At 40.6% G+C, this 15,367-nt stretch overlaps 2 protein-coding genes across 2 annotated transcripts in view; both read right to left on the bottom strand.

The window, feature by feature from the left end:
• LOC115560067 (inactive phospholipase D5) overlaps positions 1-15,367 on the bottom strand; it is a 188,147-nt gene that overhangs the window by 26,384 nt on the left and 146,396 nt on the right. The gene's annotated exons all lie outside the window — the stretch shown is intronic.
• LOC115560070 (uncharacterized) lies at positions 11,660-15,329 on the bottom strand. The gene is made up of 5 exons (XM_030379365.1): positions 14,108-15,329; positions 12,936-13,173; positions 12,663-12,834; positions 12,427-12,575; positions 11,660-12,210 (listed from the first exon to the last, which is right to left on the bottom strand). The coding sequence occupies exons 2-5, from the start codon at positions 13,120-13,122 to the stop codon at positions 12,029-12,031; spliced, it is 690 nt and encodes a 229-aa protein (XP_030235225.1). The 5' UTR covers positions 13,123-13,173; positions 14,108-15,329; the 3' UTR covers positions 11,660-12,028.

Genomic DNA, 15,367 nt, shown 5'->3' with positions numbered 1-15,367 from the left:
CTCTCTCTCTCTCTCCCCCCTAAAACCCCTTTAATATCTCTGCCTCTCTCTCTCTCTCTCTCTCTCTCTCTCTCTCTCTCTCTCTCTCTCTCTCTCTCTCTCTCTCTCTCTCTAACCCAAAATACGGGAATGTTGTGCCACAGATCCAATATGGGATATTGGGATCTTGCATCTCTCTGTCTCTCTCTAGATATGTTCTATCTCTCTCTCTCTCTCTCTCTCTCTCTCTCTCTCTCTCTCTCTCTCTCTCTCTCTCTCTCTCTCTCTCTCTCTCTCGATATGTTCTATATCTCTCTCTCTCTAGATATGTTCTATATCTCTCTCTCTCTCTCTCTCTCTCTCTCTCTCTCTCTCTCTCTCTCTCTCTCTCTCTCTCTCTCTCTCTCTCTCTCTCTATATGTTCTATATCTCTCTCTCTCTAGATATGTTCTATATCTCTCTCTCTCTCCATAGATATGTTCCCTTAAAGATCCATCTCAAATGATAGTGATGTGTTGGCAGCTACTTATTCGGCCAATGGTGCAAGTATAATTGTCACATTTCACTAGTCAATAGCTGGAGGTATTATTTTGTATATTTCATTCCAAATATTTGAAGTATTTAGTTTGAGTTTGCTTTAAATATCAATATTTAGATCATAACTACAGTTTTCGCACGTGCATTGAGTGCCCTCAACCTCTAAGACTCATTAAATCCATAGCAATAAGTTGGAAACCATCAGTAATGTCACTAGTTTCTGAGCACATAATATTTTGTATATAATGTTGTAACATATAGCATTCGACATCTTTGGGAGAATAATATTTATGTATACATGTGGAAATATCTTTAAATACCAAGCAGGGTCTGTTTCCTTCCTCCCTTCCTCATAATACACCCTCCCCTCGGCTTTTCAAAGCCTCCACTTTGTTGTAGTAATGTAATTGTCTACATTACTACAAATATTCTCTTTTCTCTTCAGGAAGTGGAAACACAAGCACTGCAGGTTGCCCAACACTCATCATTTTACTTCTGTGCATTGATCTTAATATTCTCTCTCTCTTCAGGAAATGGCAGTATATGCAGTAACGAATGCCTAACACTCACAGACATTATGTTTTTCAAGGTTGCTGGGCCCTTCTGTCTGTTTTCATGCGTTTTGTGTAGCAAGACAGGAGTGCAATAGACACTGGTTCTTTCATGCACATTGATATTAGAGAACCAGGATGGTTCAAATAGACACGGGGTTCAACTGCAAAAATAATATGTCTAATTAATAAATGGTGCACATGGTTTTAACCGGTGCACAAGGAGGGAGTTAGCTCAACTGCTGTAGTTCAATTACAATACATTTTTTGCGAATATTACATCTACATGGGTAAAATTCTGCACTAATCAGCTGCTACATACGAATAAACTGAATAACACTGCGTGAGATATTCAAAGGTAAACTATTGCTTCCATTGGAGCGATTGCAATAGATATAATATCGTACCACCAATATGCATGCATCATCTTGTATTCAATAATTAGGGAAGCCGGATTCCAGAACCGAAAGAGGTCCTACCAAAAGAGACCGACCCAGGGGTCTTACATCAAAGCAGATCCCTGTACAAGAGTTACACGGTGATCTTAAGATAGCGATAATCATCTAGACTCCACAACATGAACGATTAGCCTTTAAAGTTGTCCATTGCATGCGTACCGCTCGTCCACAGAGGTCCGGGGAATATCCAGGCCTGGGGATTCTTATTAGAAGAGTTCTGGGATAACCTGCCTCGTAGGAGAGCGGAAGAATCCCCCCCAATAGAGGACCCTGAGGACAAGCGGTAGAAATGCATAGTTCAACAGACCTGACGAGGTCCGACTACCAAAATAAAAAAGAATAAAATATATTTTTCCTTACAAATTATGATAATAACAGACATTTCAATAAAAGTCATCACGTAATCTATGGTTAATAATTGGCAATACTTACAATTAAATTAAATATGTAAGATAAAATGTTATCCATAATTCATCCTAACTGATTGTCAATGTACGTGTTACGTTTTTCATTACACAACGGGCTATGTAGACAGTGGATACTCGATTATTAAAATATATCACAGCCAGTTTAATGGTCAACCATAACGCACAGCCATGACATGACCCCGACTGTCCCCGACTGGACCCCGACTGACAACGTTCCGGTGACAACAGAAGCGTGTTGCCTAATATTGAAAATGCCGATTTTTTTATATTAAGATATTTTGTTAATGTTACAAATTTAGTTTGTAGCTTCCCATGTGGTCTTGTCACCCTGTTATTCTGCAGGGTTGTTTAAAATGTAAACCTTTGAGGCTAGTGGTCAATCTGTTCTCAGTTTGTTCCTTTGTTATCTTGTGTTGGTTTGGGCCTGTTTTACTTGACCCCCTGGGGAGCGTAGAGAAACAAAGGGTGTTAAGGAATAGCCTCAACCACCTTCTTAACCTCTGAAGAAACTTCAATCAATAGATTAATGTCTGGTTAACAAAGGCTTTTGGTTTGCTGGGAGACAACTGCCCTCAACAACCCATTCTAAGTGTGTAAGAACTCCTGGCCACTCAGCGGACTTCTCTGCGGACCTTTTAGAGAATGAAGGGACCCGCAGGGAGAAATCCCATCTGAGACCTCAGATTATTGAATAATATGCCTGTTTTATTGTCTGTTGATGCATGTTATGATGCATCTTCGTTCGTACTTTTCTTACGAATGTGTGTATAAAGATAAAAGATAAAATGAAAATAAAAATAAGTAAAAGTGTCAAATAAAAAAAAATGGAGGATAAATATACCATGTGTGAATGTCCTCTCGTGTGTGTCAGAGCCACCAAGATAATGGAGGTTACTCGACAGTTACATACACGAGGGGATATTGAAAGCATACTTCAGATAAAACTATAAGATAATTTGGAAATAGTTTATTATAATTGACTTACAATAACATTTGTTTCAACCGATAACTTCCGAATTTTTCTTTTAGGTTCAGTTTTTGTTTTGTTTATAGAATATCACCATATATTTAATACCCAGATGTGCATAATTGTTGTAAGTTTGGATGACTCTTTATTCTACCTAGTTTAGACGGTTTTGGTTGACCTTGCTCAAAATTCCCCCATAGACGTAGGATTGTGGCACTCCTTGGGAGCCTCCGAGCAACACGTCGACTGACTAATCGTTCCTGCGGGTTCTGGAGCGGTGACGGTGGAGGTCATGACGAGGCTCCGGGTGAGTTGGCAATCACGGGCATACAAAAAACTAGATAATTATAATAATAAATACTGTTCATGTAATGGTATAGTAAGGTCTGGGACCTGCTTAGCTAAAAAAAACTGTTTTGGAAATAGTAATGGACATGTCCGGGACATGTATAGCTATAAATAAGTAAAGATAAAACTGGGTTTTACTTTACTTCACTTTGCTAAGACATATGCACGTTTGATGTGGTATGCAAAAGGTAGCGCAATAGGATGTTGTGCAGAGAATGAGGTGTATGCAAGTTTGATTTGGTATGCAATGTACATAGGAGTGAATCAAAGTGTGGACAACATCAAATGCGAGCAATAGGTAGAATAAATGAAAATTAGGTCATCCAATATACTAGTTAGTGTAGGACAATCGGGTAGTATAATGAAGGTAACTGTCATTATAAGATACGTTAACACAGAAGTGATATTGAACATGCAAATTTTAACATACATCTGCTGGGAAGGGAACCTATTTGCTAGGTTCTCAATTTAGATTCAGAAGTAGTGGGCTCACCTTTCAAATGCCACTGCTACTGCTGTAACGCTTTGATACAACGTCAGCGTTTCATAGTATGATATTTTTTTATATCATACTATAGCAATATACCTTGCGGCACATAGGTATACTGACTCATGTATCGTTTACGGTTTACTGCATTGGAGAACAGTGTGGTCTCAAGACGGCTGCATAGGCCCACCAATATTGACCTTTGGTTTTGTATACTGGTTTTCATTTCTCTTCACAATAGATTGGTTTATATACAGATGATTAAGGAAAGGAACTTCAACTTGGTTGCACTACAGCGTTGTTAGGTTTGGTTGTCATTCAATGCGAATGGCTGAAGCAATGCGCAAGGAGGGATGTAGTGTGAAATTAAATCAAGGTAGATACTGTAAATCATGCTTTCACTTACATTTCAAGGGTCCCATAAGGGACTTCCATTGGAACAATTAAAAATAGAATGAAAGGAAATATGCTTTTGAATAACTAACTGCTGTACATGAGTCTGTATTTCTACAATAGAAACAAAAAGTTCCAGAGCCAGATTCAGACACACCCGGAGCCTACAAACTACGTCCGCCGAGCAAGGAGTAACAGTCACATGAGGAAATCAAATAACGGCAGGATTTGAATCGGTTCTGTTTTGGTTGTCCACCATTAGAAAAAATATTGTTTGGATAAATTACATATATCATAATCAGCAACAGTTCGTACAGTTTTCCACAAATAAGGTTAAAGGAATATAAAGATATGGATAGGTTATTGACAGAGCAAGGAGGGGTGTATGCGATGATAGGCACAACGTGTTGTACTTTTATCCCCAATAACACAGCTCCGGATGGGTTGGTGGCCACGGCGCTGGCATGATCACAATCCCTCAGGTTCAAATTTGCAGAGAACTCCGGCATTAATGACCCTTTCACAGGATGGATGGAGAATATTTTATGTTATGTTATGTTATGTTATGTATGTATGCTGCACGCCTCCTCACTGGTACCCGCTCCAGAGAACACATCACACCTGTCCTCCGTGAACTCCATTGGCTTCCAATTAAACACAGAATCAACTACTAAATCTTACTCATCACCTACAAGGCCCTCAACAGCCTAGCCCCCCCTACCTTGCCGACCTCCTCCATCACCACGCCCCCTCCCGATTCCTCAGGTCCAATTCTGCCAACCTGCTACAAGTTCCACGGACTGAGCGACGGACTTGGGGTGATCGGGCCTTCTCAGTTGCTGCCCCCACCCTTTGGAATTCACTCCCCTCCCACATCAGTCTCTCCAACCCTCTCTTCTTTCAAATCTGCCCTCAAAACATACCTTTTCACACTAGCCTTCCCCACCTAACTCCCACCTTATTCTTCATGTTTAACCTCTGTTTTTCTTTTATTCCTAGTCTGTCTTACATAGTTTTGATAGGGCAATATGTAAAGCGTCTTAGAGTACCATATGAAGCGCTATATACATTTCATTTATTATTATTATTATTATTATGTTTGGGAGGTGGAAAGGCATAATCCAGCCAGTGCCCGTCGCGGGAATAATGGCAGTAACCGTGTTAATTGAAGCCAGCTGCCGTTGTATTCCCTGCGCACGAGGGCTACTGCATCGGCTGATCACCACAGCAGTGGGCGCTACAAAAGCGCCAAGTGCCATTCAGGCTTACATGGGGATCAGATATGATCCGGTGGAAGTGGACGAGACATCACCTGAGGGGCCCGACCCTATCCAGCTGTAATATGTAGAATAGTCAACACCTATACTATTCTAGTAGTAGCGCCTGTATATAATAATAATATCCCGGATTTACTTGAATAACAATTTTTTTTTAACGAGTGCAACCCGTTATTTCTGTATCATTGCATTGACAATGGGACTATTGATTTTCTTTGAGACAGTTGTTTACAGGTTTCCTGTTGCTGACACGACGACGATTGAACGCCTGAAGGAGGCTCACATGATGTGAAAGTAACCTCTCTATGTGAGCCGAGCCCTTGACAAGGAGGGACGAGCCATGATGTGAAAGTAACCTCTCTAATTTTTGTACCTTTCACTTTTATGCTAACGAAAATGTTATAGTTTGGATTTTTATGAATGCTTTTATCCATATGCTTATTGTTGTATTGTTGACGATGACCTGTATTTCCTATGAGACCCACCAAGGTGAATGCCGTCTCAGTATTAGGGGGACGCGTTGTTGTTTATCTCCACTATGGAGTTTTTCCACTTCGGTCGGTGGTGTTGATGATTTTCCTACTTTGACTATGTTCTCGGTGTGGTAAATGGTGCTTATGACTTACAAATCTTATTTTATGGCCATCTGAGATGGCCAAGGAGGGATTGTTACGTATTTTAAGTACATAAGCTGCTCCCACATAGCCATTAGGAAGCAGGATCGAACACACAAGCTGCATTACCCTCACATAGCCACTAGGAAGTAGGATCGAAAACTTAAGCTGCAATAACTACTCCAGCCACAGATGGCAGCAGCTTTAGACAGGGGCGGAGCCATTACGTCACCCGGCCACGCCCACTTCACATAGGCCACGCCCACTTGACGGACGATAGCGCGTGATTCGAAGTGGAGAGGACAGAGACTATAGGTAACCGCGGAGAGAACCGCCCGGGGCTTGAAGCTCACGATATTGTCCCTCACACGCGTTAGATACAATTCCCTCCCTTATGCTTCATAGTTACCATACCGAAACATGCCTAATTTAACAAATAAAGTGAGTTAAAAGCGACCAAGGATTGGACCACTTTCTTCAAGAAATAACGCAATACATACATGATTTATTTGTATTTGTTTGTATAGGTGCACATGTGGAAATTGTGCAACAATGCAGTCAGAGCCTGAGAACTTATGCTGTCAGCAGGTGCCTCAGGTAACATTAGCAGCTACCTAACCCTTACGTTTGCAGTGCATGATTTCTGATAACATGCCACTGCAGATACTCACCTTATGTTATCCATAATAGGTTATAAGACGGCTGGAACAACTGGATGAAAGGCCTCCCTGTATGATAGACCATCCAGGTGTAGAACTGGTTTGTCTAAATAATAATAAACTAAATAAAGTCAGCCAATGCCACAATTTCACATCATATTTTTTTTTTTTTTTGATAATTTTTTTATTTGGAAATGTATATGAACACAGAATACACTGAGCATACATTTTAACAGACATATCCATAGTTTTTTTTTTTTACATACACATACAAACAACATCCCACCCACCCCACCCACTTGAACATGTAGTACACACACCTAGAATAGCAAAAAAAAAAAAAAAAGCTGTACGCTACTTGTTATAGGGTCCTAGTGCAAGAAATATTGCTATGGGGTATCAGGTATAGTTTTGAGTTTCCCTATGTATTTCAAAACCGGATCCCAGGTGGAGTAGAATTTGTCCCTTGACCCCCTAAGTGAGTATTTCATTTTCTCTAATTGTATAAAGTGCATCAGGTCACACATCCACAAAGACGCTTTGGGAGGGTTTTTTGATTTCCAATGTAATAATATTCTTCTGCGTGCAAGCAGAGTCACAAAGGCCAAAATGTTTTTATAACTTTTCCTTACTATAGAGTGTCTTCGGTCTGTGATACCAAATATAGCTACTGCTGCATTCGGTAGGAAATCAGTATTGAGCGCCTCAGATATTGTTGTAAAGATCATAGACCAGTAAGTGACCAGAGCAGGGCATGACCAAAACATATGGGTTAAGTTGGCAGGGGTGTGATGGCATCTGTTACAACTAGCATCTGAATTAGGATATATTTTAGCTAATCTTGCTTTGGAAAAGTGAGTCCGGTGTAGAACTTTAAATTGTATTATATTTAATTTTGCACAAGAAGTGCTGTCATTCACTCTTTGTAAAGCACAGTTCCACATGTCATCTTCCATGTCTTCCCCCAATTCATCTGCCCAGTCCGCCCTTATCTTTGCGATGGTTATGGTTTTAAGAGAAGCTATACAATCATATATTCTAGAAATGAGCCTTTTTGAATTAAACGGGGATTCTAGCATATCATCTAAGCCAGACATTGAAGAGAGAATTGGAAAGTTGGGGTCATGGCTCATAAGGAAGTGGCGTGCTTGAAAATATCGAAATAGGCTAGATCGAGGAAGGCCAAATTTTTGTGATAAGTCGTTAAAGCTGGCAAATACACAATTTATGTACATATCTTTAAATTTAGAAATGCCTTGTCTTCGCCAAAAAGAGAATGTAGCGTCTATTTTAGCTGGGAAGAGGTGGTTATTGCATATAGGGCTTAAGCTAAGAATTTGTTTGAAACCAAAGTACCGTCTCAGTTGAAACCAGATCTTCAAAGTGTTGATGACAATTGGGTTGTTTGTGAACTGGGACATAGAAACGGGGAGACTGGAAGTGACCAGAGCCGTGAGAGATGTTGAGATGCATGATGTAGCCTCATAGTGGCACCAGTCTGTATCTGGAGTATGAAGCCAAAACATTATTTTTTGAACATTTGCAGCCCAGTAGTAGTAGAACAGATAAGGAAGAGCTAGGCCTCCCTGTAATTTAGGCCTCTGTAGAAGCTTAAACGTACCCTAGGGTTCTTGCCATTCCAAATAAAAGAAATAAAAGCGCTATCAATACCTTTAAAGAAAGACCTAGGAAGGTAAAGTGGGATACATTGAAACAGGTAGAGGAATTTGGGGAGCACACTCATCTTGATGCAATTCACTTTACCTGCCAAGGACAAGTGGAGTGTTCTCCATTTCTTTAGATCTAATTTGACTTTATCAAGTAGAGGAGCAAAATTTTCCCGATAGAGGTTTTTCATATCTCTAGTTATGTTAATGCCCAGATATTTAAAGCCGTTTCTAGATGTTTTAAACGGTAGAACATTCTCCTGAATTTGAAGAGCCAAGTTGTTAACAGGGTAGCATTCACTTTCACTAAAGTTCAGTTTATACCCGGAGAATTTACCAAATCTTAACAGAGCATGGAGGATATGAGGTACACTAAGAATAGGGTCCGAGACAAATAATAGTAAATCATCGGCATATAAACTTAGTCTATGCTCTTCTCCTCCTCTAAAAATTCCACTTATTGATGGCAATGATTTGAGTGAGATGGATAAGGGCTCTATGGCCAAGGCAAATAACAGTGGACTAATTGGACATCCCTGACGGGTCGCTCTCGACAGGGTGAAGTACTGCGATTGCCTGCCGTTTGTAATCACAGAGGCCTTGGGTGAGCTGTAAAGAAGTTTAATCCATGAGATAAAATTTGGACCATACCCAAATTTCCTTAAACACGTGAATAAATATTCCCACTCAACCCTGTCAAAAGCTTTCTCTGCGTCCAGCGAGATGACCACCTCAGGTACCTCATTGGACGCAGGGGAGTGAATAATATTCAAAAGCCGTCTGATATTTGTAAATGAGTGTCGACCCAAAATGAAACCGGTTTGGTCAGCAGAGATCACATCAGTCATTGTGGTTTCTAGGCGTAGGGCAAGAGTTTTAGCTAGGATCTTCACGTCACTGTTTAGGAGGGAGATGGGTCGATATGAACCACATTCTGTATTCTCTTTACCTGGCTTAAGCAGGAGAATAATCGATGCCTCAGTGAGTGTTTGTGGTAATGACCCACGGGATATAGAATCCATAAACATTTCAAGAAGAATTGGGGATAGTTTCTTAGAAAAAGTCTTAAAAAATTATATTGGATAGCCGTCGGGGCCAGGTGTCTTACCACTTTGCATTGCCATTATTGCGTTAATAATTTCAGACAGTTGCAATGGGAGTTCGGTCTTTGTCTTATCCGTTACCTTTATGGAAGGAGCCTCGAGATCGCAAAAGAAATGTTCCATATCAGTTCTATCACTGGTCGCCTCTGATGTATACAGGTTAGAATAAAATGAGGTGAATGTTTCATTAATTTCTCCTGGGTCAATAGTTAAATCACCATTTGGTTTCCTTATTTGTGAGATTTGTTGAGAAACAGATTGGGACTTAAGTTGGTGTGCTAAAAGACGGCCAGCTTTTTCTCCATGCTCATAGGCATATCCACGTGATTTTAACAACATTTTTTCTGTTTTACCGGTTGACAACAGGTTGTATTGAGTTTGAAGGTCAAGCTTTTTTTTATAGAGTTCAGGGGATGGAGACGTAGAGTACTGAGAGTCTACTGTGCTTATTGATTTAATAAGCTGGTCTTGTTCAAGTCTACGCATCTTATTGATTCTTGCTGAGTATGATATAATCACACCTCTGATCACAGCCTTCAGTGTCTCCCACAGCAATGAGGAGGAGATGTTATCTTTTTTATTGGATTCTATAAAGTTATCAATTTCTTTGTTTATCAAATCACAGAATGAACTGTCAGCCAGTAAGGTTTTGTCTAGTTTCCAAGGAGGGCGTTCCGAGTTGTTAGGAGGAAACACAAGGTCTAGTAAAACTGGGGCGTGATCAGATTCAACTATGGTTGAATAATCTGCATTTGTGACAAAGGGAAGAAGGTTTCTATCAATAAAAAAATAGTCTATTCTGCTGTATGAGTGGTGGACTGGGGAAAAGAAGGAGAAGGATTGACCAAGTGGAAAAAGAGAGCGCCAGGGGTCAACACCTCCTATTTGATCCATAAAAAAAGCTAAAGATTTGGACATTTTTGAAGGGACTGTAGATTTAGGATTGGAGCGGTCCAATATTGGGTTAATTGTGCAATTCAGATCACCCCCTAAAATTAATTGTTGTGAGTTTATGTCTGGTATTAATGAGAAAACTTTGCCCATGAATTTATCATCATCCCAGTTTGGGGCATATATATTAACCAAAACGACAGGTTTGTGGAAAAGTAGCCCAGAAACTATGACAAAGCGCCCCTGTGGGTCAGAGATAACAGTGGTAGCACTGAACTGAATTTTTTTATGTATCAATATAGCTGTCCCACGTGTTTTGGAATTAAAACTTGAGTGGAACATATGTCCCACCCAAGCTTTTCTGAGTCTAATTTGATCTTTTAACAACAAATGAGTTTCGTGAAGAAATGCAATTTCACATTTTAAATATTTAAGGTGATTGAATATTCTAGCTCTTTTTACAGGTCCATTCAAGCCTTTTACGTTCCAGCTAATAAATCTTACATCAGTCTTTCTTACATTAGTTCTTTGTTCCATGGTTAATCAGAAAAAGGATAGAATTGCAATAGTAACTGTAAAGCAAATAAATGGTCGCAACAAAAAAGTGTACAGCTTCATGAATGACCTCACTAAGAAAGAGTGGGATAAAGAAATAATAAAAATAATAAATAAATCTAGTGGTGTACCATCCCATAACCCTGTCCCATACCCCAGACATAGACATAACTAACACTAAGCCTATACTTGTTCCTCTCCCTGAGGCAAGCTGCAGGCATAACACTATTTCCAAAAACTTCCGGTAGAACATCATCTTCTTGCTTCTAGCTAAGAAGGCTCCCAGTAATGTATATTATATTAACAAGCTTAACACAAAGGCCATGAAGGCAAAAGCAGGGCTAAGGGGACAAAAATATTATAAAATAATAGTTAGACGTTAAAAAAATAAATAATAATTATATATATATATGCACATCCATGTAATGGGAAAGCTATGTGTCCCCTTCTCTTTTGTTCCCCCTAAGTATATATTAGCCCATACATAACATGAACGTAAGCACACAGTAACACAAGATCCGGGCCACTTTTTCTTTTTTTTCCCTCCTTCTAAACATGTTATCCCAAACGTAGCGTGGGTGAAAGCACAGTACCTTAAAATCCAGGGCGTATGTCAGAATAGTTGCAAAGGCAGTGACGCACGTACACAGTAGAGTATGCGTTATTTACCGTCCGTTTCCAGGCCAAACAGTGAAGGCAAACACTGCCGCATTATTACTCTTTACCGATCGTCTGATCGTTCACATCATATTTTAAATATAGCCAATTTTTTCATAAGCAGATACTGCATATTACGCATTAATTCACATAAAACATTGTACAGATACAATATACATTTATTGAACGTAGTCATGAATATTTGTGCATCTAAATACAGTATAAGTGAAGAATTCACTGAATTCAATGAGAAAATGTACACACAGATGTTGACATTGTAGAACCTGTTGACTAACAATGTTACATTTTCTCAGTCGTTACCGGTATTTAGCCTATAGAAATTTTGTGAGCTGGTGCTGGGGCTTCCTTGGGCGGAAGATACGGGTTGTTATCCCATCATGCGTTGTTCTTCGTATACACCGGGAGTTTCCTGACGCCCATGGAAGACACGGAGGCTTCAAACCACCCTCCCTTGATTGAATCTGGAGACATAGCTGGCGATGATCTCCACCTTGTCTGGATGCTCATATTCTGAAGACAGTTCCGGCGGGATGTTTATCTTCAGAATCTCTGCTCTGTACGATGCTGGGTCGACAAAGACCTTCTCCATGATCATGTCCATCAAATCATTCACATACTCTGTGCAATACACACAAAAGGGAATCACTAGTTACTAGATTATTGAACAACTGTTCATGCATTGACATTTTGCACTTTGAATATTTGGTATATTTTTAGGTATTTATGTGTATTTATTTGTTTATTTATTGTGTTGGAAGTACCCGAGTTGCAGTACTTTGTCTCATGTTCAATATAATGTTTATTTTCTGAATAAAAAAAAAAGTTGACACTTACGGAATGTCGCCTCAGTCTTCACTGGTTTGGCTCTGCACTCTCCCTTACTGGCCTTAGGAAAGGTCAGTCTGAACATAAGATCCCCTGATGACGTAGTGGCTTGTCCTCTATCAGAATTCTCATTGTAATGCAGTGCAGCCAGGTAGAGTCTATGACATTAAAAAGAAAAATTAAACATGAAAATAATTGCAAGAAATGGGAAAATGTTCACAACAAGTAATCTCAGCTTAATTTACCTGCACAGCATTCCTAGAAATGGATCTACCACATTTTTAGGAGCGAACCACAGGATCACGGCGTGGAATGCCTCCAAAGAGGACGTCTGGTGGTGGGGACTGAGCTTTGCTATATCCCTCAGGACTGTCTTCTTGGTCAGCGCCTTCTCCAGCTTGTAGAATGCAGGAGTTGCTGAAAGACAAAAATATCATACATTCCTACTTATTGGTAATGACTGGACTTGCTGCTAATCAATATAGTTAAACCAGTTTTGAAAAGAGAATGAGACAAACCTCCTGAGAGCCATCTACTTTTGTCTGTTGTGCTGCGAATTGGATGTAGACATTTTGGGAAGAGGGGGTCATCGTGAGTATGAATATCCTGAACATGGTTCAGGAGGGTGGTCCATTTTGTCACTCTCCCCGGCCCAGTTGTTGACGATGCCGCCGTCCAATAGATGTGGTCTCTGATGGCTCGCATCCACGTCTTTACTTTCTGGCAGTCCTTGGTTTTGTCCAGTAGCCTGGACAGCTGTAACAAAAATTATATATTTATGATAGCAGGGCATTCTTAGGAATAAAACATGACTGCACTGTTACAGTACAGGTGCCATGCCGTAATTCCGACGCCTCATTGTTCCGACGTCTCAATGGTCCGAAATATTTCCCATTAGATCGACATGCCACTATGCCGGCGGTTCAATGTTCTGAAAACGGAACCCATTGGTCCGAAGGTCCGTTTGTCCCACTTTTCAAAAAGGAGGCGCATTAGGCCGACGGTTCAATATGCCGAATAGGCCATGGCGCAATTCCACATGTGTGATTATGAAACCGAAAATAAAAGACGATGTAGGCTAAGTTCCAGCAGTGCACTTCACCAAGCCAGACTGTTGCTGTGGGCTTGAACGGTCACAAGAGGTGAATTTAGGAAGCGCACGTTATACAAGGACTAATACTTTTCCCGTAAAGAAGTCAAACGGTGAGTGAAAAACAAATACAATCTTTATCTTTAGTAGCTGTGTGTGGGCCTATATGTGTTGTTTCCTGTGTTTACAGTGGGCTTTTAGCCTAAATAATTTCGCTGGTATTGATTTAGTCAAACTTATACCCCATACAGTGCGCGCGCGCGCGTGTAGAATTAGACCTACGCTCTCTGTCCATGGGGCTGAAACACCGTGTCGAAATGAAGCGCTGTCACTTTGCTCTCCAATATTCATCGTGAACTTGATATGTAGGCCTATGTTGTATTTTGGAGAGAGAGAGGCATATTGAACCGTCGGCCTAATGCGCCTCCTTTTGGAAAGTCGGACAAACGGACCTTCGGACCAATTGGTTCCGTTTTCGGAACATTGAACCGTCGGCATAGTGGCATGCCGATCTAATGGGAAATATTTCGGGCCATTGAGACGTCGGAACAATGAGGTGTCGGAATTACGGGCAGGCCCCACAGTACAAACACTACCAACCTTCACTTCTGTAATGTGAATGAAGAGTCTTCAAAGAGAGTTGTGTGCCAACATGGTGTCTCTGAGGTGGCTCAGTATTGCAGCCAATATCCCTTGTAGCAGGTAACGCCGATGATGCATGATGCTCTGAGGCCTATCAAAAAAAAAAGATGTCAACCTTATCTTGCATGTATAGCTCTGGGTCGTTTTAATATCAAGCATAACTATAATATACAAATTATATTCACCGTGTATATATAATTACTATTCACATTAAAAGGAATTGCATACATTCTCCCTGTACCTTTAGATACCTCCCTTCCTCTCTCTGGATCGGAGCTTCGTTGGTATTTGAATTGCCATTGTAGCCACGAAATCTGATATTCAGGCCATGTCTATCGAATGACTTCTTTGTTATGTAGATTCCGTTAACTGTTTTGCAGTCTCATCGATGGTCACTGCAACGTTCACCCATTGTCTCACTGAATGTATCCTTGGTAGCTTTGCAGCATGTGCTTTCCCTAGCCTTTCATCGTTTTCAATGGAAAAACTCACGCCACAACACGCACAAGTTCATGCTAATCTACTAAAGAAACACACAGCTAATTATTTGTATACTTACATGTCCCTCGTCTGCAGGTATTCCACGCAAAGTTGGAAGGGACCCCTCGTTGAGATAAAGTTTCACAGCTAATCCTTCCATGTACTGACCGAAGTTTGAGAAACAGTCAGTCGTAAAGTGGTTAGCACAGACCAACAGGTTTTTGCCAACTGTAGCCGGGACTTCGCCTTCAAAAATGAAATCAATCCACGTCGCTCTTGACACGAAGGAGGGATTTGTGGACGTCCATACAGCCAACAACAGAACACCTCTTGTGAATCCTCGACATGATGAATTCCAAACATGCAACACAATAGGCCGTATCTTACTTATACTCTGATTGAAGGGGGGTGGGGAAGTGGGAGGTCATATTCAAATGAGCGCCCCTTCCTACGTAGGAAGGGGCGCTGAAACTGAATCGCTCGTTTGGTAGCTTGAGGCGGGCTGCTTCCAGAAATGCGTATCTTACTCAAAAATCATGTACAGACTTTTTTCAAAGTTTGTATGCGTGTGGGAGCACCATATACCCATAACAACACCCCAATCCCAGGAAAAGTGCTGTTTTCATATTATGTCCCCTTAAGAAGAACAGAAGATGTGCTTACAGTAAAAAACCACACTAGGGAAGATTCCACACAATGACTCTGGATCATGTGGTACATGAAGTAGTAGTCCATGTG

Source organism: Gadus morhua, chromosome 15, assembly GCF_902167405.1.
Source record: "Gadus morhua chromosome 15, gadMor3.0, whole genome shotgun sequence".
Lineage (NCBI taxonomy): Eukaryota > Metazoa > Chordata > Actinopteri > Gadiformes > Gadidae > Gadus > Gadus morhua.
This window is presented reverse-complemented; position numbering and strand designations above follow the sequence as displayed.

Excerpts from the sequence above, each read along its gene's own strand:
- LOC115560070 (XM_030379365.1), bottom strand. The coding sequence starts at position 13,122 with ATGCGAGCCATCAGAGACCACATCTATTGGACGGCGGCATCGTCAACA. Across the intron at positions 12,835-12,935 it reads AAGTAGATGGCTCTCAGGAG|CAACTCCTGCATTCTACAAG; the intron begins GTTTGTCTCATT and ends TTTGTCTTTCAG. Across the intron at positions 12,576-12,662 it reads TTTCTAGGAATGCTGTGCAG|ACTCTACCTGGCTGCACTGC; the intron begins GTAAATTAAGCT and ends TTAATGTCATAG.